The 21,600-nt window shown below is 47.3% G+C and overlaps 1 protein-coding gene across 7 annotated transcripts in view; it reads left to right on the top strand.

The window, feature by feature from the left end:
• NOS1 (nitric oxide synthase 1) overlaps positions 1-21,600 on the top strand; it is a gene marked incomplete at its 3' end in the record, with an annotated part of 192,051 nt that overhangs the window by 146,772 nt on the left and 23,679 nt on the right. For all 7 annotated transcript variants that reach the window (XM_081175252.1, XM_081175251.1, XM_081175254.1 and 4 more), the window contains 15 exons: positions 311-448; positions 2,062-2,207; positions 4,099-4,261; positions 5,201-5,292; positions 7,239-7,380; positions 8,078-8,217; positions 8,727-8,901; positions 9,825-9,926; positions 10,091-10,285; positions 12,139-12,224; positions 16,751-16,895; positions 17,562-17,666; positions 18,837-18,895; positions 19,930-20,046; positions 21,047-21,221. In XM_081175252.1, the coding sequence (XP_081031378.1) occupies positions 311-448; positions 2,062-2,207; positions 4,099-4,261; positions 5,201-5,292; positions 7,239-7,380; positions 8,078-8,217; positions 8,727-8,901; positions 9,825-9,926; positions 10,091-10,285; positions 12,139-12,224; positions 16,751-16,895; positions 17,562-17,666; positions 18,837-18,895; positions 19,930-20,046; positions 21,047-21,221 (1,980 nt within the window). The remainder of the gene's footprint in view (positions 1-310; positions 449-2,061; positions 2,208-4,098; positions 4,262-5,200; positions 5,293-7,238; positions 7,381-8,077; positions 8,218-8,726; positions 8,902-9,824; positions 9,927-10,090; positions 10,286-12,138; positions 12,225-16,750; positions 16,896-17,561; positions 17,667-18,836; positions 18,896-19,929; positions 20,047-21,046; positions 21,222-21,600) is intronic.

Here is a 21,600-nt window from a genome sequence, read left to right as displayed (position 1 = left end):
AGAGAGCTTCCCTACTCCTGTTATAGACCTTGAGAGCCAACCACCACTATGAGCTGGGCCAGGAAAGAAGAAACTGGCATATTGGGAATCGGGATTCCACAGAGGAAGCTGCAATCTTAAGGACTAGAAACCTGAAGCAACGAAAGCAGTATTCTCAGGAAGCCAAACTCTGGCACTTGAGTTCCAAGCTTGAGAAACAGAGTTGGAGGACAGACAAGAACATGCACATGAGCCTCTTTCCAATGGGATGGATGTTTGTGGCCTAATACTGTGTTCTTGTTCTTTCGCTCTCTGCCCAATGTCCACCCAGATCCCGCCCTCGGGCCGGCAGTCACCAACAAAGAATGTGGTGAATGGAAGCCCCTCCAAGTGCCCACGCTTTGCTAAAGTGCGGAACTGGGAGACCGGATCGGTGCTCAACGACACTTTGCACCTGAAGAGTACCATGGTAAGTGAGGCTGGCATTTCCCAATATGTTTGGGGAGGGGTTTCTGCTAATGATTCCTCCTATGTTGTTCAAATAAGTGCCTGCACTTTGGAACTCCCTGCCCATTGAAATCAGGCCAGGCGCCTTTGCTGTTTTCAGCACCTGATTTGGGGGAGGGAAGGTTTAGGCAAGCCTGTGTTTTCCTGCGTAATTTTATTTTCTAATGTACAGTGGTACCTCTGGTTACGAACTTAATTCGTTCTGGAAATCCGTTCTTAACCTGAAACCGTTCTTAACCTGAGGTACCACTTTAGCTAATGGGGCCTCCTCCCGCTGCAATTTCTGTTCTCATCCTGAGGTAAAGTTCTTAACCCGAGGTACTATTTCTGGGTTAGCGGCGTCTGTAACCCGAAGTGTTTGTAACCCGAGGTGTTTGTAACCCGAGGTACCACTGTATATATATTTAAAACGGCTGTTTCTGTTTATATTTTGATTTTTTTTTAAGTTAACTTTTTTAAAAAAGAAAAAAATATTTGATTTAAGTAGCAGGAAATGCACTTCTTTTTCTCCCCCACCCCCAACTTTTTTGTTGAATTTTTGTGACATACACAAATGTGTACGCACTGAAAAATCAGGTGACAAAAAAAAACCCTAATACGAGTTGCATAAACAAATAACAACAGCAAACCAGTATATCAGAAAAAACCAGTCTGAGTGTGAGGTGTGGGTGGCTGAGATAGCCAAAGATCTTCAAAGATATGAAGGGCTGTCACATGAAAGATGCTGCAGGCTTGTTTTCTGCTTCTCCAAAGGGGAGGACCCAAACCGACAGATAAGTATGACAAGAAAGTAGGGTTGCCATATTCCAAAAAGTGAAAATCCGGACAAAGTTGTTGAGCTTTTTAGGGGGAACATCTCCCCCCAAAAAGAAACATTTTGGGAGTTTTAATGGATTTCTCAAGCTTCTAAAAAAAAAAAAATCGCCCTGCTTACCATACGGCCGGGTTTCCCCAGACATTTTGCCGATTCAGTGAAAATCCACCCAGACGCCATGGGCCAAGACCACTTAACACCGGTCTTGAAAGACCTATATTGGCTCCCAGTACGTTTCCGAGCACAATTCAAAGTGTTGGTGCTGACCTTTAAAGCCCTAAACGGTCTCAGCCCAGTATACCTGAAGGAGCGTCTCCACCCCCATCGTTCAGCCCGGACACAGCCCTGTGGAACGCCCTCCCACCAGATGTCAAAGGAAAAAACAACTACCAGACTTTTAGGAGACATCTGAAGGCAGCCCTGTTTAGGGAAGCTTTTAATATCTGAAGGACTATTGTATTTTAATATTCTGTTGGAAGCCGCCCAGAGTGGCTGGGGAAACCCAGCCAGATGGGTGGGGTATAAATAATAAATTATTATTATTATTATTATTATTATTATTTATTATTTCGCTGGCCAATTCTTGGACGTGTCCAGGAAAACCAGGACTTATGGCAGCCCTACAGAGATTCTGACTAAACATTAAGAAGGACTTTCTGAGGGTAAAAACCATTCAACATTGGAATGGATTCCCTTGGAAGGTGGTGGACTGTCAAGGAGCTGTTGTGACCAAGCGTTCTTCTGCTTCACCCCTTTTCCAGGTGACCCCCTGCAGTGAGCAGGTCTGCATGGGTTCCATTATGATGCCTTCCCAGCACGTCCGAAGACCTGAAGAAGTCCGGACAAAGGAAGAGCTGCTCCCACTGGCGAAAGAGTTCATTGATCAGTATTATTCCTCCATCAAGAGGCAAGTCTTGCACAGAAAAGGTCTGGGACCCTCCTGCTTGGCAGGGTGAAGAGGGCTCTCTTCCAGAAACCATTCAGATTTCTGAAAATAGACCCATTTCTTTATTCCTATACCGGGAAAGTGTGAGATGCAGGTGTTCATTCTTGTGACTGGGAAGCTTGCATGGCTGTCCTCTTTCAGTTCATGACAAGTCAAGGCATATTATACATTATAGGCTGCCTTATACAGAGTCAGACCATTGTCCCATCTTGCTCTCTGAATGATAGTCAGAACAGTCGTACCTTGGAAGCCAAACGCCTTACGAGTCAAACGTTTTGGCTCCCAAACGACGCAAACGCTGAAGTGAGTGTTCTGGTTTGTGAACGTTCTTTGGAAGATGAACGTCCGACGCGGCTTACGCAGCTTCCAGTTACGTGCAGGAAGCTCCTGCAGCCAATCGGAAGCCGCGTCTTGGCTGTCAAATGTTTTCGGAAGTTGAACGGACTTCTGGAACCGATTCCGTTCGACAGCCAAGGTACGACTGTAATTGTGATTTCTCATGTCAAATCTTCAGTTGATGGATGAACCAGGACATCGTCTACGTACAATATTATGCAATCCTTTGACTCGGGACTTGATTTATGCCACATCTAACTCACATCTACATGGCAAATGCTAGAGGAGGAGCGAAATCCCTGGGTGTCCTTTGAAACTAAATGTAGATTTGGACCAGCATCCACTGGGATGATGAAAAGCACGTTTGCCAAAATATAATGTCAGTGGTAGGGTTGGGCAACATATTGATATATCGTCCAAAACTGAAGTCCATATCATGATATCGGTTTCATAATTCTTGACCTGGCAATATATTGCGCATCATGATGTGTGTGTGTTTGTGCTATGCCAAAATCACAATGTGGTAGAAACATTGAAGCCAGCCAATGCCTCTACATAGCTCCATCCTTATTTCAGACATCATGATATATCACAGTGTTTAGCTGGTGATATATTGTGATGCTGAAAACCAGATATCTTCCATCCTCAGTCTTGGAGGCAACACTGTGTTCGCCAGATGTTATTAAACTCCAACAGCCACCATCCCTGCCCACTGGCCATGCTGGCTGGTGCTGGGATCCACAAATGTTGGATTCTAACCTCTGGAGACCACCACCTTGTCTCCCCTGGGTCTACGCTGGCTGCCAGCCACTCTACAGGATTTCAGGTGGAGGCATTCCCAGGGAATCCTATCTCTCCCACGATGGCAGCCAAGAAGCAGATAAACAAGAAGAGTTCTTACCAAGTAATTTTATTCATTATTCACAGAGAGAGACAAAGGAATGTAGAATCCCAAAGATAATGACGTTGCTCCCAGTAAAGTCCCACTCCCTCTGTCTCTCCTATTCTACATCACCCCTGTGTCAGCTAATCTGAGCTTTCTGTTCTGCTACTCTCAATGCACGCCTGGTCCTGGGGGGGGGGGGGGTCAGGAATGCTTTCCAAAGACACTGGGTCTGTAAGTTGTCTCTCCCCTGGTGCTTCTTATTCCTGCTGTTCCTCTCCCAGTATTTCCCAGCTTCTCCCCTCTTCAGCCTCTGAACTATGACCTTCTGCAAACCACTGTTGTAATTCTATACTGTTATTGGAAAGATTCAGGAAAGGGGAGGCAGTCCCCACCAGTCCTCCTCAGTCCAGCCCCTGACACCAGCCCTACTTGGAGTTGTCAGGGATTGAACCTGTGGTCTTCTACGTGCAATGTGAATGCTAGACCAAGGAGCTGCTGCCTCCCCCCCCACACACACACAACACACATTGAAAATGGGATTGCACACTTGCAAAACGTAACCCAGATTTGCCCATCACAGTGGTGTTGTTGTTGACCAATGACTGCTTCTGTATAATCCTACACTGGCAGGTTCGGCTCCAAGGCCCACCTGGAGAGGCTGGAAGAAGTCACCAAGGAGATAGAAGCTACAGACACCTACCAGCTGCGAGACACGGAGCTGATCTACGGGGCCAAGCACGCCTGGCGCAATGCCTCCCGCTGTGTGGGCCGGATCCAGTGGTCGAAACTGCAGGTGAGGTCACATATGGTGTGTCAGTTTGCATTCCTTAGTGCAGAAAGTATTGATCTGATGTGTAGAGATCTTTCCTAGTCTACTTAATTCAAGAGGGTTCTGGAAGCTTCTCCGTGTGAAAGAAGGTTCATGATGTTTGGGTTATGCCTTCAGAGAAGCTGAGTACAGCCGGCTTAAACTGGTTCTCTTATCTCTTTGTGTCAAGGTCATGCTGAATATAATTATAGGCCAGAAGGAGCTTAGGTTTTACTCATTTTCTCTTTCTATCTCTTTTCCGTCTGGTGTGGTGTTCTGTATGCTTAGTGTTATGTTTTAGACTTATTATAAGTCTTATAAGTTTAAGTTAAGTCTGCTGCAACTGGATTGCTTATGGACAGTGCCAATCCTGAATGTATTGGATTTGTGACCATTATGCTCATTTGCCTTCAGTAGCAGTAAAGCTCTGCTGGATGAAATATTAATTGCCTCTGGTTTATTTTTTGGGAATCCTGCAACGTGCTTAAGTTTTTCTCTGCTAACTATACATTGGAATCTACTCTGGATCAATAATGAGTAGACTTTAAATGACATGGTCATCATCGTTCATTCATTTAATGATGAATTAAATAATGGCTGCTAGCCATCCTGCCTCAACAGTCGAAGGAGGTATGGACTAGGGTCTGGGAGACCAGGGTTCAAATCTCCACTCAGCCATGAAGAGCTGCCTGGGCAACTTTGAGCTAGCCACTGTCTCTCAGCCTACCTCACAGGGTAGTTGTGAGGATGAAATGTGGAGGAGAAGAGTCATATACCACCAGCAGCAGCAGCAGCTCCTCAGAGGGAAGGATGGGATAGAAATGTAGCAGTGATTACTCCCCCCCCCAAAAAAAATCAGGATTTCTGTACCCCGCTCGCCTTTGTTCCTGTCTGCTGAACTCCGTTCCCTTTGAATCCTTTCAGGTCTTTGACGCCCGGGACTGCACCACGGCCCACGGGATGTTCAACTACATTTGCAACCACATAAAGTATGCCACTAACAAAGGGAACCTCAGGTGTGTGGTGTTTGTAAGCCTCTCAGTAGGAAAACCTTCCCTTCATCTCTGCCGACGGTTGCAGCATTTCCTCAGGGGTAGGAGGCTGGGGGTGACCTCAGAGCCAGTGGTGGGCTGGGCTGGGCTGGAGGGAAAAGGGAATGGGTGCACCCCTGCCCCTCCCCTTGTCTCTTTTTCTGCACCCCCTCTCTTTATCTCTCTCTCTCAGATAAATAAAACCAAAACCATCCAAGTAAGCAAGGGATAAAGGTAAAGGTAAAGGGACCCCTGACCATTAGGCCCAGTCGTGGCCGACTCTGGGGTTGCGGCGCTCATCTCGCTTTATTGGCCAAGGGAGCCGGTGTACAGCTTCCAGGTCATGTGGCCAGCATGACTAAGCCACTTCTGGCGAACCAGAGCAGCGCACGGAAACGCCGTTTACCTTCGCGCCGGAGCGGTACCTATTTATCTACTTGCACTTTGATGTGCTTTCAAGCTGCTAGGTTGGCAGGAGCAGGGACCGAGCAACCGGAGCTCACCCAGTCACGGGGGTTTGAACCGCTGACCTTCTGATCGGCAAGTCCTAGGCTCTGTGGGTTAACCCACAGCGCCACCTGCGTCCCTTTTAAGCAAGGGATAGGAAAGCTTTATTGTCTGTTGAGGGCCACATTCCCTCTGGGATAATCTGATGGGGGCCGAGAGCCAGCAGTGTGATGATTTGACCCTTGTTGTCTTTCTGGATAAATATTAGTGTGGAATGTTCAGGGGTCCAGGCAGGCAAGCCCCTTTTCAGTGTACTCCATTGTCCTCTCCCCTCCCCACAGGACATTGGCTGTTTGCAGAGGGGCTTTCGCCCCACCTCCTCCATCAAGTGTCCCACCCCTTCCTTTCTGTCCCCGCTCAACCCCTCACTGTTCTGTTCTCCTCATGCTTTCCTCCTTTCCTTCCAAGTTCCCCAAGACCACCACATGAAATTAGGCAAAAGGTTGCAAACAGCCACCCAGGCTCTGAGTTGCACCAGGCATCCAAAGCGCTGCGATGCCACTTTAGGCAGACATGGCTTCGTGCAGGCACCACTGGGAACTGTAGTTTGTTAAGTGGGCTGGGAGTTCTTAGGCGACCCCCTTTCCTCCCTCAAAAAGCGGTGTAACAAGGAATATTTCTTCACAGGGAACGCTGGGAACTGTAACTCTGTGGAGGGAATAGGGGGTCTCTTAACAACTCTCAGTACAGTGGTACCTTGGTTCTCAAATGCCTTGGTTCTCAAACAACTTGGAACCCAAACACTGCAAACCCGGAAGTAAGTGTTCTGGTTTGTGAACTTTTTTCAGAAGCCAAACGTGCTCCGTTTAGAGTGCCACATTTCCTATTTGAGTATTACGCTGAGGTCTGTCTGTTTTTGCTATTTATTTTGTGTTTTCGTTTTTGCAGTTATTGTTGTTGTTTTTGTGACTGTGTAGAACCCAGTTCAGATACTGATAGATTGTGTGACTGCAGTAAGTTGTTTATTGCTTTCATTTTATGGATCAATGGTCTCGTTAGATAGCAAAATTCATGTTATATTGCTGTCTTAGGTGTTGTTTTTAAAAGTCTGAAACAGATTAATCCATTTTGTGTTACTTTCTATGGGAAAGCACGCCTTGGTTTTGGAACGTTTTGGTTTTGGAACAGACTTCCGGAACGGATTAAGTTTGAGAACCAAAGTACCACTGTACCCTTAAAAAACAAAAAAACTACCTTTCCCAGAAGTCTCTGTGGGAAGCCATGACTGTTTAAAGTGGTATCACAGTGCCTCCCAGCCTTCTACCCTATCAGTTCCAATGGGCACCAGCCGCCACTGCTCCTTCGCCAGCCTGAGCCTGGCAACCCAGCTGTTGACTTTTGACCTGTCTCCCCAACGCCTTGGACTCTACTCTTGGGGACCGCTAACACCCAGCCCCCTTTCCCCCTTTTTATGCCTTTTGTAGGTCGGCCATCACCATATTCCCCCAGAGGACGGATGGGAGACACGACTTCCGAGTCTGGAACTCCCAACTCATCCGCTACGCTGGCTACAAACAGCTGGACGGCACCTTCCTGGGAGACCCAGCCAACGTGGAGCTGACTGAGGTTGGTGGACAAGGAAGAGGGATCTACACTCCTCCAGTTTCCTAGCCATTGTAGAACTGTGATCGTCTTATTTATTGCCATTATCATAGCCAGATTTTATTGGTCAACCAAATATGGGTTATAGCCGAAAACAAACAAAAAACAAACAAACATTATCATAACAGGTCTGGTATGAATGTGGCCTTAGTTGGATACAACCCAGTATTGTTCCTAAATTACATTTCAATCCTGCCCTTCCTCTTGAAGGAGCCTAAGACAGCAAACATCAGCATGTTAGAACAGTGCAATTTAAAATAAGTTAAGAGCTTATTTACCAACTATTAAACACCACCTAAAACATCTTGAGAGTTCTTAGGAGGTCCCTATTCCACTCACAAAGCTATGGTTCCCAGAGCTGCTTAACAAGCAATCCCTCTTCCCAGGGAGCTCTGGGAATCATAGCTCTTTGAAGGGAATAGGGTCCTCCTAAGAACTCGCAGTATTTCCCAGAATCCTTTGAAGGAAGCCATGACTGTTCACAAGGGACTCTGAGAATTATAGCTCTATGAGGGGAGGAAGGGGCCTCCTAAAAACTGTCAGCATCCTTAGAAAACTTCAGCTCCCAGAATCCTTTGTGCCTCATGCAAGAGCTGTACCTGGCTGCTGGTGTCCTGCAACATGGATCACAACTAATCGGTCCTCTTTTCTTTGGACGCAGATCTGCATACAGCAAGGGTGGAAGCCACCCAAGGGCCGCTTTGATGTCCTACCACTCCTGCTCCAGGCCAATGGCAATGACCCCGAGCTCTTTGAGATCCCACCTGAGCTAGTCCTGGAAGTACCCATCAGGCACCCCAAGTAAGTTATAACACCTGTCTTTGTTGTTTCACCCCCAAGGATGTTTAGGGAGCCTTTTTGGAGTTGGCTATGGCTGTGGGCGCCACCTCAGATAGGGGATCTAGTTGCATCCTCATTGATCTTGCTGTGTGTACATGGAAAGGGACACGGGTGGCGCTGTGGTTAAACCACTGAGCCTCCTGGGCTTGCCGATCAGAAGGTTGGCGGTTCAAATCCCCATGACAGGGTGAGCTCCCATTGCTCTGTCCCAGCTCCTGCCAACCTAGCAGTTCGAAAGCACACGCAAAAGTGCAAGTAGATAAATAGGTACCACTGTGGTGGGAAGGTAAACGGCGTTTCTGTGCACTCTGGTTTCTGTCATGTTGTTTCTGTTGCGCCAGAAGAGGTTTAGTCATGCTGGCCACATGACCCAGAAAGCTGTCTGTGGACAAGCGCTGGCTCCCTCAGGCTGTAAGTTTGTCTTCCCGATTCAGAGTGTCTCGTCTTGCCCTGCCCTTCCCTGTTTGCAGGTTTGCCTGGTTCAAAGACCTGGGACTGCAGTGGTATGGGCTGCCCGCAGTTTCCAACATGCTACTTGAAATCGGTGGTTTGGAGTTCTCAGCCTGCCCCTTCAGCGGCTGGTACATGGGCACCGAGATCGGAGTCCGCGATTACTGCGACAACTCCCGCTACAACATCCTGGAGGTAGGAGAGGGCCTCTCACGAGGGTTTAGAGCATTTGACAGTGTTGCAATTGTGACAATATCTCTGTAAGGCAGGCCAGAAGGGGAAACTAAGGTTGAATAAGAATGGCCTACCTGCAATGAAATCCCATTCAGGATTTGCTGGTAAAGAGCTCTCTGTGCTACAGTTTACACCTCAGTTTGTAAAGATCTATTGCTTTTAAAGATCTCTTCTTCACAGACCATTCCCTGCTCTGCTCCACAATCTCTTCAAGTCCTTTTGAAATGACCAGGAGGTGTTTTTCGAACTGCGACCCGATTTGCAATGTAACACTGAACCGTGGTCAAAGTTAACCATGCTTAATGTTAACCAAAGTTAACAAACCACTGTTAAAGCTGAGGCTTATGGCGGACTTAAACTTTGGTTTAGTACATTGCGAACTAGATAACAGCACCAACTAGACCAGCCAAACCTTGGGAGCAGTTTGAATTTGATGTCCAATCTTCACTAGTGGCTCTGTAGTTTTTGGGAGGTGGCAGCTCCTTAACCGGAGGAGTTCCAAGACTGCACGTGACAGTAAACTATGGTCAATGTTAACTAAGCTAATAAACCAACTGCAGTCTTTGAGTAATGAGTGACCTTTGATAAACCGTAGTTAAGCTGCTGGCCTGAATTCACACATAACACTAAGCCATGGTTTAATAAACCATAATTTAATAAAACCATGGTTTAGCATCATCTGCGCAACAGCCAATGGAGAGGGTATGTGTGTGTTCTGCTCACTTGAGCCTCTAGCCCCTCCCACCATTGGCCTGTGGCCCCCAGAAAGTTGGCCAGAAGGGAATCCGGCCCTTGAGCCAAGAAAGTTTCCCCACCCCATGCAGGAATCCACAACTTTGGATATTTTGGGGGAGGAAACGCTTTTCACTGTTGTTCCACTGCAGGAAGTTGCCAAAAAGATGAACCTGGACATGCGGAAGACCTCATCGCTCTGGAAGGACCAAGCGCTGGTGGAGATAAACATTGCTGTTTTGTACAGCTTCCAGGTACTGGGAAACACATCTCCCAAAATGATGACCAATTAGCCAACCCTGGGGTCTTCCCTTGAGCCCTTTCTCCATGTGCCCCACCCCCTGATAGCCTTGTCCTCTGTGACGTAAGTACCTGTTTTGCTTAAAAACCCATTGACCTGGTGCTCCCACTCCTACAGAGCGACAAGGTGACCATTGTGGACCACCACTCGGCCACAGAGTCCTTCATCAAGCACATGGAAAATGAATACCGTTGTCGGGGAGGTTGCCCGGCTGACTGGGTGTGGATTGTCCCACCCATGTCCGGGAGCATCACCCCCGTCTTCCACCAAGAGATGCTCAACTACAGGCTGACGCCCTCCTTTGAGTACCAGGTACACAATCCACTTCCTGCCTTGCGCCCACCATGCCCTGCCATGTGGTTCAGTATTTCTTGCTCACTAGGAGGTGTTGTCATCAACTTGCTGGATGCAGAGGATGTGGTGGGAGGCACTGGCTGGGGACGCCCCAAGGGAAGACAGCTCAGAGCCAGGGGATTGGTGGTGGGATGGCGATGAGTGGCCAGTGTCAGGCTTCAGGGAATCGGCTTCCTCCCCCCATGGCAATAGATAAGCAGAACAAAGGCAAAGGAGCCTTCTTACCGGTTAGAAATTTTAATAATCACAGCAAAAGAACAAAGAACAAACCTCCTAGAAATGGCAGTGTTCCCAATTAAGTTCCCTCTCCTCTCCGTCCCTAGTCGCCCACGTCACTCCTACATCTTATACTCTGATCTTGTACCCTCTGCTCTTTCTATTCTGACACTTTCTGAGCTCTCTGTGTCTTTTGGGATCAGGGGTGAATGCTGTCCAGAGACTGTGAATCTGTTAACTCTCTCTCTTCTAGTGTTTCTTCTGCTAGCTGTTCCCCATCCAGTATTTCCCAGCTTTTGCCTTCTGAACTGTGCCCCTCGGCAAGCCACTGTTCCAAATCTATACTGTCCTCCTGCTCCTGGGAAGATTCAGGATCAGGAGGGGGTGGCTCCCACCATTCCTCCTCAGTGCAGCCCTCTTCAGCACGGTCCCTGACAGCCAGGGGGAGGAGGAGGTGTCAGAAGCTGGAGACGCAACAGGGTTTGGTGAGCAGGAAGAGTCTGTGCCAGAGAGCAGTTCAGACTCTGAGGATGAAGCAAAGGTTGGGGAGGAGGGGGATCAAGAGGTGGCTGAAGAATCCAGGGAGTCTCCTCCTGCTGCTGTGACCAGATCCCCTTCCTTCCTGGTCTCTGAGAATGCACAGAGAAATGAAAAGGGCAGAGGAGAAATTAGCTGTCTGCAGGTGTAGTTTGAGACTGCATGGGGAAACCCTGGAGAAGAGGAACCTTAGAGAGGGGTGGGAAGGTAAGGACCTTCACTCCTCGTAGCTGGGTCATCAGGGCAAGACCGACTGGGAAGGATTGTTGAGACCACTAGGCCTGAGCTGTATTTTGGTGTCCTTGAATAGTTCACTTCATTGCCATTGGTGGTTGATTAGTTTGGTGCTGACCTGTGTCTGACTCCAGCCCTCACAGGTGTCCAGCAAGTCAGAGGTCGGGAGATGCAGAATAGCTAGGGCGCTGTCTAGCAAGGAAGGGGAGGGCTGCAGCTAAGTGGAAGAGCAGAAGGTCTCAGGTTCGATCCCTGGTATCTCCAGTTAGGCCTGGCAAGGGGGAAAAATCTCCTCCCTGAAACCCTAAACAGACACTGCCAATCAGTGTAGGCAGTATTGAACTAAATGGAATAATGGTCTGACTCCATATAAAGCAGCTTCCACTGCCCCTTGCTTCAAAACCTTGAGGACTGGAATCTTAGCATTATTTTAAAGAGGTGTGTCATAGCTTAGTGTCAGAGCACCTACTTTGCATGCAGGTGGTCCCAGGTTTCAAATCCCGGCACCTCCAGGTAGGTCTGGGGACAAATATCTTCTAGTTGAAACCCTGGAGAGCTGCTGCCAGTCAGTGTAGACAATGCTGAGCCCAATGGACTGGTTGGTCTGGCTCAGTATATTAACAAGGAGAACAGCAGTGAGATCCTGATCCAAATGGTGTCCTTACAACACCATTGCTCACCTTGGGACAGTGAAGTCTCTGGTGCTGACCACACAAATATACTCGAACCAGCTCTGGCTGTGGGTGTGACAAATCCCCCCCCCCTTTCAGTTTGAGTGTTTATTTTCTTCCCTTTCATCCAGGGTTCTTTTCTTTTCTTCCCAGCCTGATCCATGGAACACCCATATCTGGAAAGGCATCAATGGCACTCCCACCAAGAAGAGAGCCATTGGGTTTAAAAAGTTAGCCAAGTAAGTGAACTGCGTTGCTGGGTCTGCCAGAACTAGCTGGGATCATTCAGCTTGTGGGGTGCTGCACTATGGCTATATCCACACCATGTACGTTTAAAGCACTATTATACCACTTTAAACCATTGTGGCTGTTCCCAAAGAATCCTGGGAGCTGTAGGATAGCTGTCCCAGGATAGCTCTGTTTGGTAGAGCATGCAACTCTTAATCTCAGGGTCCTGGGTTCGAGTCCTATGTCGGGCAAAAGATTCTTGCATTGCATGGGGTTGGACTTGATGACCCTCGTGGTCCCTTCCAACCCCTACGATTCTATGATTCTGGAAAGGTTCAGCCCACCATCTTATTATTATTTTATTTATTGAATCTATAAAGGTAAAGGGACCCCTGACCATTAGGTCCATTCGTGGCCGACTCTGGGGTTGTGGCGCTCATCTCGCTCCATTGGCCGAGGGAGCTGGCGTACAGCTTCCGGGTCATGTGGCCAGCATGACTAAGCCGCTTCTGGCGAACCAGAGCAGTGCACGGAAACGCCGTTTACCTTCCCACTGGAGCAGTACCTATTTATCTACTTGCACTTTGACGTGCTTTTGAGCAGGGACTGAGCAACGGGAGCTCACCCCGTCGCGGGGATTCGAACTGCCGACCTTCTGATCGGCAAACCCTAGGCTCTGTGGTTTAACCCACAGCGCCACCTGCATCCCTATATACCACCCTATATCCCTGGGGTGTGTGTGTCTCAGGGCGGTTCACAGAATAAAATCAAGATATAAAACCTCAAATTACATAATAAAAATAAAAACGACAACCCAATAACCCCTGCCCCCAAAAAAACACATTTTAAAAGGGCATAGGATGTAAATCAAACACTACCACTGCACTCTGTTCTGGGTGGTGGTGGGGAGTTTCTTCCAATCCTATAGAGCAGATTTTGGGGAGGCACGTGGACGTGTGTGGGGTGGAGAGGGAGCAATCCCCACAAGGCTAGCAGGAGTCCTTGTGATGTTTCCCCTAACACACTAGCTTAGTTGAATCTGGCCCCCAAAAGTTGAGCTCTGGTTGGGAAAGAAAAATGGAAAACCAAAGGTGGAATGGAGTATCCTGGAGAAGGGCAGGGGTGACTGGCTAGAACCCTGAGGAAGTGCATTCCTTTTTTTTTTAATGATATTTATTACTTTTCCAACATTTTCAACACAACACTACAAACAAAAAAGAAAATAGAAAAAACAATACAAATACAATACAAAAACGCTACATGGACTAACAAAACAAAGCAAAAACCAACAAAAACAATTTAAAAACACCTCAAACATTTTCAATATCTTATATTTCATTCACTTATTTCCAGCGACCTCCTCACACCTCCCTTTTTGTATTCCACTTCTATTAATTGTTTCAGCAATTCCTTTCCATCTTACTCTGTTTTCTATCCTATAATTATCTTAACACATTCTTGCCTTATTTTTCCTTTAATTTTCTATTAATCTATTTATACTTAATTCCTTATGACATTTCTACTAAAGCCATATAACTTCATTCCAATATTTTTCTAACATTCCTTAATTTTACAATATTTCTATAAATAGTCTTTAAACTTTTTCCAATCTTCTTCCACCGACTCTTGTCCCTGGTCTCGGATCTTGCCAGTCATTTCCACCAATTCCATATAGTCCATCAACTTCGTCTGCCATTGTCCAACACTTCAGTGTTTTCAAGAAGCAGCCATTCTCTCAACCAGCAAAAAGCAGATGGTTCACAACGAAATTTAAAGGTCTGGCAGGGCAGGGCCACCTCCTTCTGAGGAAGTGCATTCCTGTTACAAGGAGAGAATGCGCTGCAGTGTTCGGTTGCAGCTCCCATATGCACATTCCTAATCACAATCCCTTTTTCCTCTCTGTCTGTTCAAGCAAATGTGCAAAATTCACTTCCATCTCTTAGAAATGTGCCTTCCCTTTGTTGTAGGAAACACACACACAAAAAGGACTGTGGCTGGAAAAATCTCTGTCGAGGGAGCACAATGCAAGATGTTTGCAAATAATTTTATATATATACAGTATATTAAAAAATGTGAGGTCACTACAAAATTAATTCACCTGGGATGGCAAAATCTCTTGAGCCAGCCTTGCGTGGTAATCAGACCATTTGTATTCAATCCACCCCAAAAGTCGGACAAAAATGCAAGTCCGGCCTGAAAAATAAAACTAAATCAAACCTTTCTCGTTTATTGAAGATTATCAGAGACACCCGTTGACCCAGTTAAGTTGCATTTACCAATGTCTCTCTGGGGCTTGTGAGGCATTTCTCAATCATTTTGAGAGCTTTACGGGGCGCCATGGCGATTATCGTTTTGGTGGAAATACCTTTCTACCCTTCTGTATTCTTTTGATTTTAAGCTGTGTGCAGGGTAAGCTGAGTCTGCTTCCCTTTAGAAGGCTGCCAGCATTTTCTTTTATTCTCAGTGACCTTTTGTGCTTCTTCCCTGCCTTCAATTTATGCAAATCGTTTTTGTAAGCACCCCCCCCCCAAAGAAAGAGGGTGAGAACTGGTGTTGATATAAGCTGCACACAAACAGACATGCTCCTATTTTCAAGGGAGAGAAGAAAAAAAGTATTAGCTCACTTGAGGAAAATTCTGAGGTTTGCAGTGGGGGCAAAACAATTGCTTGAAAAGAGGATTGGACAATGGCTATGTTCTGCCTCCACCATCGGAGGCAATATACTTCAGAATAGGTCAAGGTCAAGGACCCCTGGACAGTCAAGTCCAGTCAAAGGCAACTATGGGGTTTGAAAAGAGGATTGGACAATGGCTATGTTCTGCCTCCACCATCAGAGGCAATATACTTCAGAATAGGTCAAGGTCAAGGACCCCTGGACAGTCAAGTCCAGTCAAAGGCAACTATGGGGTTGCGGCGGTCATTTCACTTTCAGGCCGATGGAGCCGGCATTTGTCCACAGATAGCTTTCCAGGTCATGTGGCCAGCATGGCTAAACCGCTTCTGGCACAACAGAACACCGTGACGGAAACCAGAGTGCACGGAAATACTGTTTACCTTCCCACCACAGTGGTACCTATTTATCTACATGCACTGGCATGCTTTCAAACTGCTAGGTTGGCAGGAGCTGGGACAGAGCAACAGGAGCTCACTCCATCGCGGGGATTCAAACCGCCGACCTTCTGAATACCATCTACCAGAAACCTAGGACGGGAAGAGAGCTGTTGTACTCAGGACCTGTTTGTGGGCTTCCCACAGGTATCTGGTTGGCCACTGTGAAAACGGGATGCTGGACTCGATCGGTCATTAGCCAGGGCTCCTAACACAGACACCCCAGTAAACTAGCCCAGTAAGATTCAGGCAAAGCATACACCTCATTAAAAGTAACTGATCAGAGGCGCTTGCTGTTAAGAGAGCATCTTTTCAATGACTTGTGCCGTCCCTACTTAAAAATGTCATTTTTCACCTGTGCAAAGTTTGTGTGTTCATAGAATCATAGTTGGAAAATACCCTGATGATCATCTAATCTAACCCCATGCAATGCAGGAATACGCAGCTGTCCCATACATTTGGTTCAAACCCACAACCTTGGCATTGTCAGCACCAGACTCTAACCAACAGAGCTATCCAATTGGTTAGGGACCTTCTGTCTGTATCAGGAACCTGTGGGCCTCCAGAGGGCATTGGACTACAGTTCCCATCATCCCTTTGCATAGGCCATATTGCCTGGGGCTGGTGGGAATTTGAGTCCAGTGACAATGATGAAGACTTGGCCAGACGTTGGAGATATTCTTCAGAGATCCAGAACATGGGGAGCTCTGAGAAATTAATAAATACGATTTGGACTATAATTTGATCTTTTTTATTTTAGTTTTTTATTTTTAATTGAAGTATTATGATTGGATATATTAATTGGACGATTTTTATTGGGAAATCAATAAAAATGATTTTAAAAAAAGACTTGGCCAGACGCTATACCCACCCCGGCTCACTCAGAGAGCCAGTGTGGTGTAGTGGTTAGAGTTTCCGACTAGGAGCTGGGAGACCAGGGTTCAAATCCCCTGGATGATCTAGGGCCAGTCACTGCCGCTCAGCCCTAACCCACCTCACAGGGTTGTTGTGAGGATTCGGTGAGGAGGGGGAGAACCATGAATGCCCCCTTGAGCTCCTGGGGGGGTGGAGATGGGAGATAAGTGCAATCAGTTGATCCAATCATACCTGCAAGATGTATGTTTTACCCACGTCTCATTCAAATGTTACATTCTTAGGTGTGCACTTCTTAAATAAATCGTAGGTGTAGACCTAAGGAGCATCTGAAGTCAATTCACCTTTACATGGAAGGTTTCATTCAGTGCTTGTGGTTTTCTTGCTATCATCGAACACATGGGTGCACACCTACCTTTTAATATATTGAATGCAAACTCTACCCTGCATATGCTAAAAATTAGATAAAAATAAAAATGTTGAGAGTAACTAGGAGGAAAGATCAGATCAGCTTCCCAGGTCAATAAATCTTCCTTCTTTCCCCCCGCCCTTCTAGGGCTGTGAAGTTCTCTGCCAAACTGATGGGGCAGGCAATGGCAAAGAGAGTCAAGGCCACTATCCTGTATGCCACGGAAACTGGAAAATCCCAGGTCTATGCAAAAACACTGTGTGAGATCTTCAAGCATGCCTTTGATGCCAAGGTAGGATCCTGGCTGTCATTCCAGAGTTTAGCTCAACTTCTCCAACTCTCCAGCAAGGAGCTGAACTGCTTTTCTTTGAGGACAAACACATGTAACTTTTGTCAAACCGTTGGGCCCAGCCTGTGTTTAAGAAAGCTTTTCCTCTTTAAGATCAAGCTTTGGCAGGTGGTTTGGGGGGTGGCGTGCTGAATGGTTCTGCAGATTTGCAGAAGGCACTAGCTAGCTAGTCACCATTACCTCCCTCACCTGTACATAAAGCTGTTCATGTTTTGTTTTGTCCGTAAGGCAAAGAAATAAATGAATAAGCACGCATTTTAAAAGCTAGCCTGTCGTGAAGCCAGGAAAAGTCAAAATACAAACATGTACTGCATTTATATGTTTATTTGTGTGTTTGTTTGATAAAATTAACACTGGGTGGTAAAGAACAAAACAAAACAAAAATCTGCACTAGGTTCAAGGGTGGGCCCACATACAGCGTGTTACAGTAATTAAGCCTTTGGGACTCCTAGACATTGTTTGATTCCAGTTCCCACCATCCCTTCCTGTTGGCCATGCTGGCTGGGCCTGGCAGGAGTTGGCAACATCTGGAAGGCCACTACAGGTCATTCCATCCTGGACGGCCGTCAGGATCCTTCCCACGAGCCTCTCTGTGCCCTTTTTCTCCAGGTGATGTCGATGGACGAGTACGACATTGTCCACTTGGAACATGAAACTCTTGTGCTGGTGGTCACAAGTACCTTTGGCAATGGAGACCCACCAGAGAACGGGGAGGTAGGAGGGAGATTTTCCTTGTTCATTTCGTTGGGTTAGGTTGACTGAGTCTGCAGATCTTTACCCACAGCAGAAAGGCCTGAATTTGTGATTGAAGATAAGAATGAAATGCAGGTCCCCTCCAGATCTCGTTGGCTTCAGGAAGATAGTGGTCTCATGTGCCTTCAGATTACATCCTAAAATGTTGGCTTTGTTCTTGGCAACTTGTTATGGTACTTCTGGAAGACTTGACGTGGTGGAGCCACAGTCTTGCAAAGCAGTCTTGCCTGTGACTGGGTGGCTCCGCTAGCCTGTAGGGAAAGTAACCGTTCCAGTATTGGTCAGCTTTTGCACTTAGACGCCATGAAATCCTTCTCCCTGCACCCACTTAAAAAAAGAGAGGTCCAACCCAGCCCACATTTTTTTAGCTTTAACTATATTAATGTTTTCTGCTGGAATGGAAATGTTGATGGAAGGTTTGAAGGCAATGCTGAGAGATGATCCCTAGCTCGGTCAGTCCTAAGCACCACCCACAATGCGACAGACCTCCTCCAAGGCATCCTACTTTGGGGAGTTGAAGTGCAAGTTGTGGTGCAGTTCATTCGGGGGGGGGGTCTGCCCTTGTTGAGCAACATAAGAAGCTTCCTAATTCTGATCCCCAAGTCCAGATTTGTGTTGGATTTTCCCCCCATCCATTGGAGCCTCAGCTTCAGGATCTGTCCTTCCAGTGAACACTCAGGGCTGATTTCCTTAAGAACGAATAGGTTTGATCTTCTTCAGAGTCCCATGGACTGCAAGAAGATCAAACCTATCCATTCTTAAGGAAATCAGCCCTGAGTGTTCACTGGAAGGACAGATCGTGAAGCTGAGGCTCCAATACTTTGGCCACCTCATGAGAAGAGAAGACTCCCTGGAAAAGACCCTGATGTTGGGAAAGACTGAGGGCACAAGGAGAAGGGGACGACAGAGGACAAGATGGTTGGACAGTGTTCTCAAAGCTACCAGCATGAGTTTGACCAAACTGCGGGAGGCAGTGGAAGACAGGAGTGCCTGGCGTGCTTTGGTCCATGGGGTCACAAAGAGTCGGACACGACTAAACGACTAAACGACTAAACAACAACAAAATTTTTAACTTAATTCTGTTCAATGTGCCTGTTCTCCCACATGTTTACATTTCCCCTCATTTCCCAGAAATTTGGCTGTGCTCTGATGGAAATGAGGAATCCCAACTCCAACCTCGAAGAGAGAAGGTGGGTGTGCTAACCCTGATCCAGGAATTATGAATTGCGTTGGTTGTTGTTGTTTTTTTTACGGGAACCCCAAGATCCATCAACCAGAGCCAGGTGCAAAAGAAAGACAGGAACTGAAGGCCAGGCTACTTCCGAGCACATTCTGAGCCTAGGGATTTGCTTTCAGTGCCAGAACTGATTTGAGCTCACAGTCTTTTTGTACACACACGTCCCAGTGGACTGGTAGGGTGGGAGGCAGGGAGCCGAACAGCAGGTGGCGCCAGAGCCAATAGCCGATGGAGGCAGAGCCTCCTCCCTGTTGAGTTCTACAAGGGCAACAATAAGACTAAAAGGGAAGATGGCAGGCAGGTGGGCTCCAGCTAGCTGGCTGGTGACAGGCTGAGGTTGACAAGGCAGTGTGCCCTAATGGACCAGCCTGCCCTGTCAAGTCTTCTCCTTGACTTTCTTTGATTGCATCAGCCTTAGTCATTTGGTTGCTGCTATTGTTGAAGAACTAGGACTTGCTGCAAATCGCCAAGAAGCTTGGAATACAAAATTCCTAGGGCGCTCATCCACCAATGATTTCTCAACCAGCAATTAGGAAGCAGTTACCCTGAGCAGCCACTAGGTGTCAGGCGTCCACAGAGTGAGCCTCTTCCTTTGACCAGCATAGTGGGCTAGTTATTTGCACCTTGAGAACCAAAATAGATCCGTCCTGATGCAAATGATCTAGAACTAGATCTCCTGACTACTTTTTCAGTAGGTCTAGTGGCACTATCAGTAGAGCCTACCTTACAGGGATGTTGTAAGGATTCGAACCTGGGACCTGCTGCATGCAAAGCAGACACTCTGCCACTGAGCTATGGCTCTTCCCTAATATAAAACAAGCATAGGGAGTTGTCTTATACCAAGTCCAGGCCGTTAATGCATCTAGGTCAGTATTGCCTACAAGCAGAAGTTCTCCAGGGTTTTAGGCAGGGGGTATTCCCAGCCCTGGGGATGGACCTACACGCAAAACAGATTCTCTGGCACTGAGTTACCATCCTGTTTTGCAGGAGCTACAAAGTGCGCTTCAACAGCGTCTCCTCGTATTCGGATGCTCGGAAATCTTCGGCTGATGGGCCTGAAGCCAGGGACAACTTTGAGAGCACCGGTCCGCTGGCCAACGTCAGGTGAGCAGGGCAGGTGAACAGGGGGGAGTTCAGAGCTCACATTGCAAAGCTGCAATCCAGCAGTGTCCAGGAGCTGGAAGACATAGTATAATCGTGCCCCAAGAAACAAATCTCACTCTCTGTCTATGGCCTTCTGTCGGGCTGAGAGTGACCCCTGCTGGCTCTGCTTGGCCGTGCAGCCACCACCTCGATGTCTGCTTCCTTGCGTACAGATAGGGATGGGGAAATTTCGATTAAGAACTCAGCGGAAGGCGAACCAACCCAATCTGCACTTTCCAAAAGAATGTGCAAACTGAAAACTCAGCCGTCCTCCAAAAATTGCAGTTCTCTGGATTTCGCAATGCAGCTATTGAGTCTAGCCCCATGTGCAAAAATGCATACAGTACGGCAAAGCATGCAGAAAACTGCATATGCTAGTGAGAAATAGCATACAAAGTGCATTCTGTTATTATGAGACAATCGCTTTGAAATAAATGTGTAAATATAAGGGAGAATGGCATATGAGTATGGGTAAGTAAAGGTAAAGGGACCCCTGACCATTAGGTCCAGTCGTGGCCGACTCTGGGGTTATGGCGCTCATCTCGCTTTACTGGCCGAGAGAGCTGGTGTATAGCTTCTGGGTCATGTAGCCAGCATGACTAAGCTGCTTCTGGTGAACCAGAGCAGCGCATGGAACCACCGTTTACCTTCCCATTGGAGCGGTACCTATTTATCTACTTGCACTTTGACGTGCTTTTGAACTGCTAGGTTGGCAGGAGCAGGGACCGAGCAACGGGAGCTCACCCCGTCGTGGGGATTTGAACCACCAATCTTCTGATCAGCAAGTCCTAGGCTCTGTGGTTTAACCCACAGCGCCACCCACGTCCTGCATGAGTATGGGTACATTAGGAGAAATCAACACTGAAATGCCGATTTGTTTTCATGAGGTCTTAAAAAAATTAAATTGAAAAAACGAGAAATGAGGAATGTTGACTGATTCACCTCTCCTGCTGTCCTACAGATTCTCTGTCTTTGGACTGGGGTCACGGGCCTATCCCCACTTCTGCGCCTTTGCTCGCGCCGTGGACACGCTCCTGGAGGAGCTGGGTGGAGAACGCATCCTGAGGATGGGCGAGGGGGATGAGCTGTGTGGACAAGAGGAATCCTTCAGGACGTGGGCCAAAAAGGTCTTCAAGGTAGCCACCTTCTCTTCAGCCTCCTGCCGAGAGATGGGATTAGAAAATGGGGAAAGGTTGGGGAGAGGGTATCTCAGGGCCACGAGGCCAGCCCTGTTGTAAGCAGCTGCTCACGGGCAATGGGTTCCTCAAAGGGAAGATGTTGGGCCATCACCTCTAGGCCATCAGAAATTTGTGGGAGGGTTTTGAACCCATGGCCTGGAGTTTCCGATCTGCGCAAGTAAAAAGTGGTTTAGAGAGCTGCACCACCCTAGTGCAACAAATCCGCCTCAAAAAGGAGAAGAGAAACTAATTTGCAGTTAGGAAAGTGATGGGGGAAATTGGAACAAGGGCTCAGTAAAAGACCAGGCGTGATCTGTGGATGATCAATAAATGGGTT

This window comes from Podarcis bocagei, assembly GCF_964188305.1.
Source record: "Podarcis bocagei genome assembly, chromosome: 16".
Lineage (NCBI taxonomy): Eukaryota > Metazoa > Chordata > Lepidosauria > Squamata > Lacertidae > Podarcis > Podarcis bocagei.
Note: the sequence above shows the minus strand (reverse complement) of the source record. Positions and strands in the feature narration are given on the sequence as shown.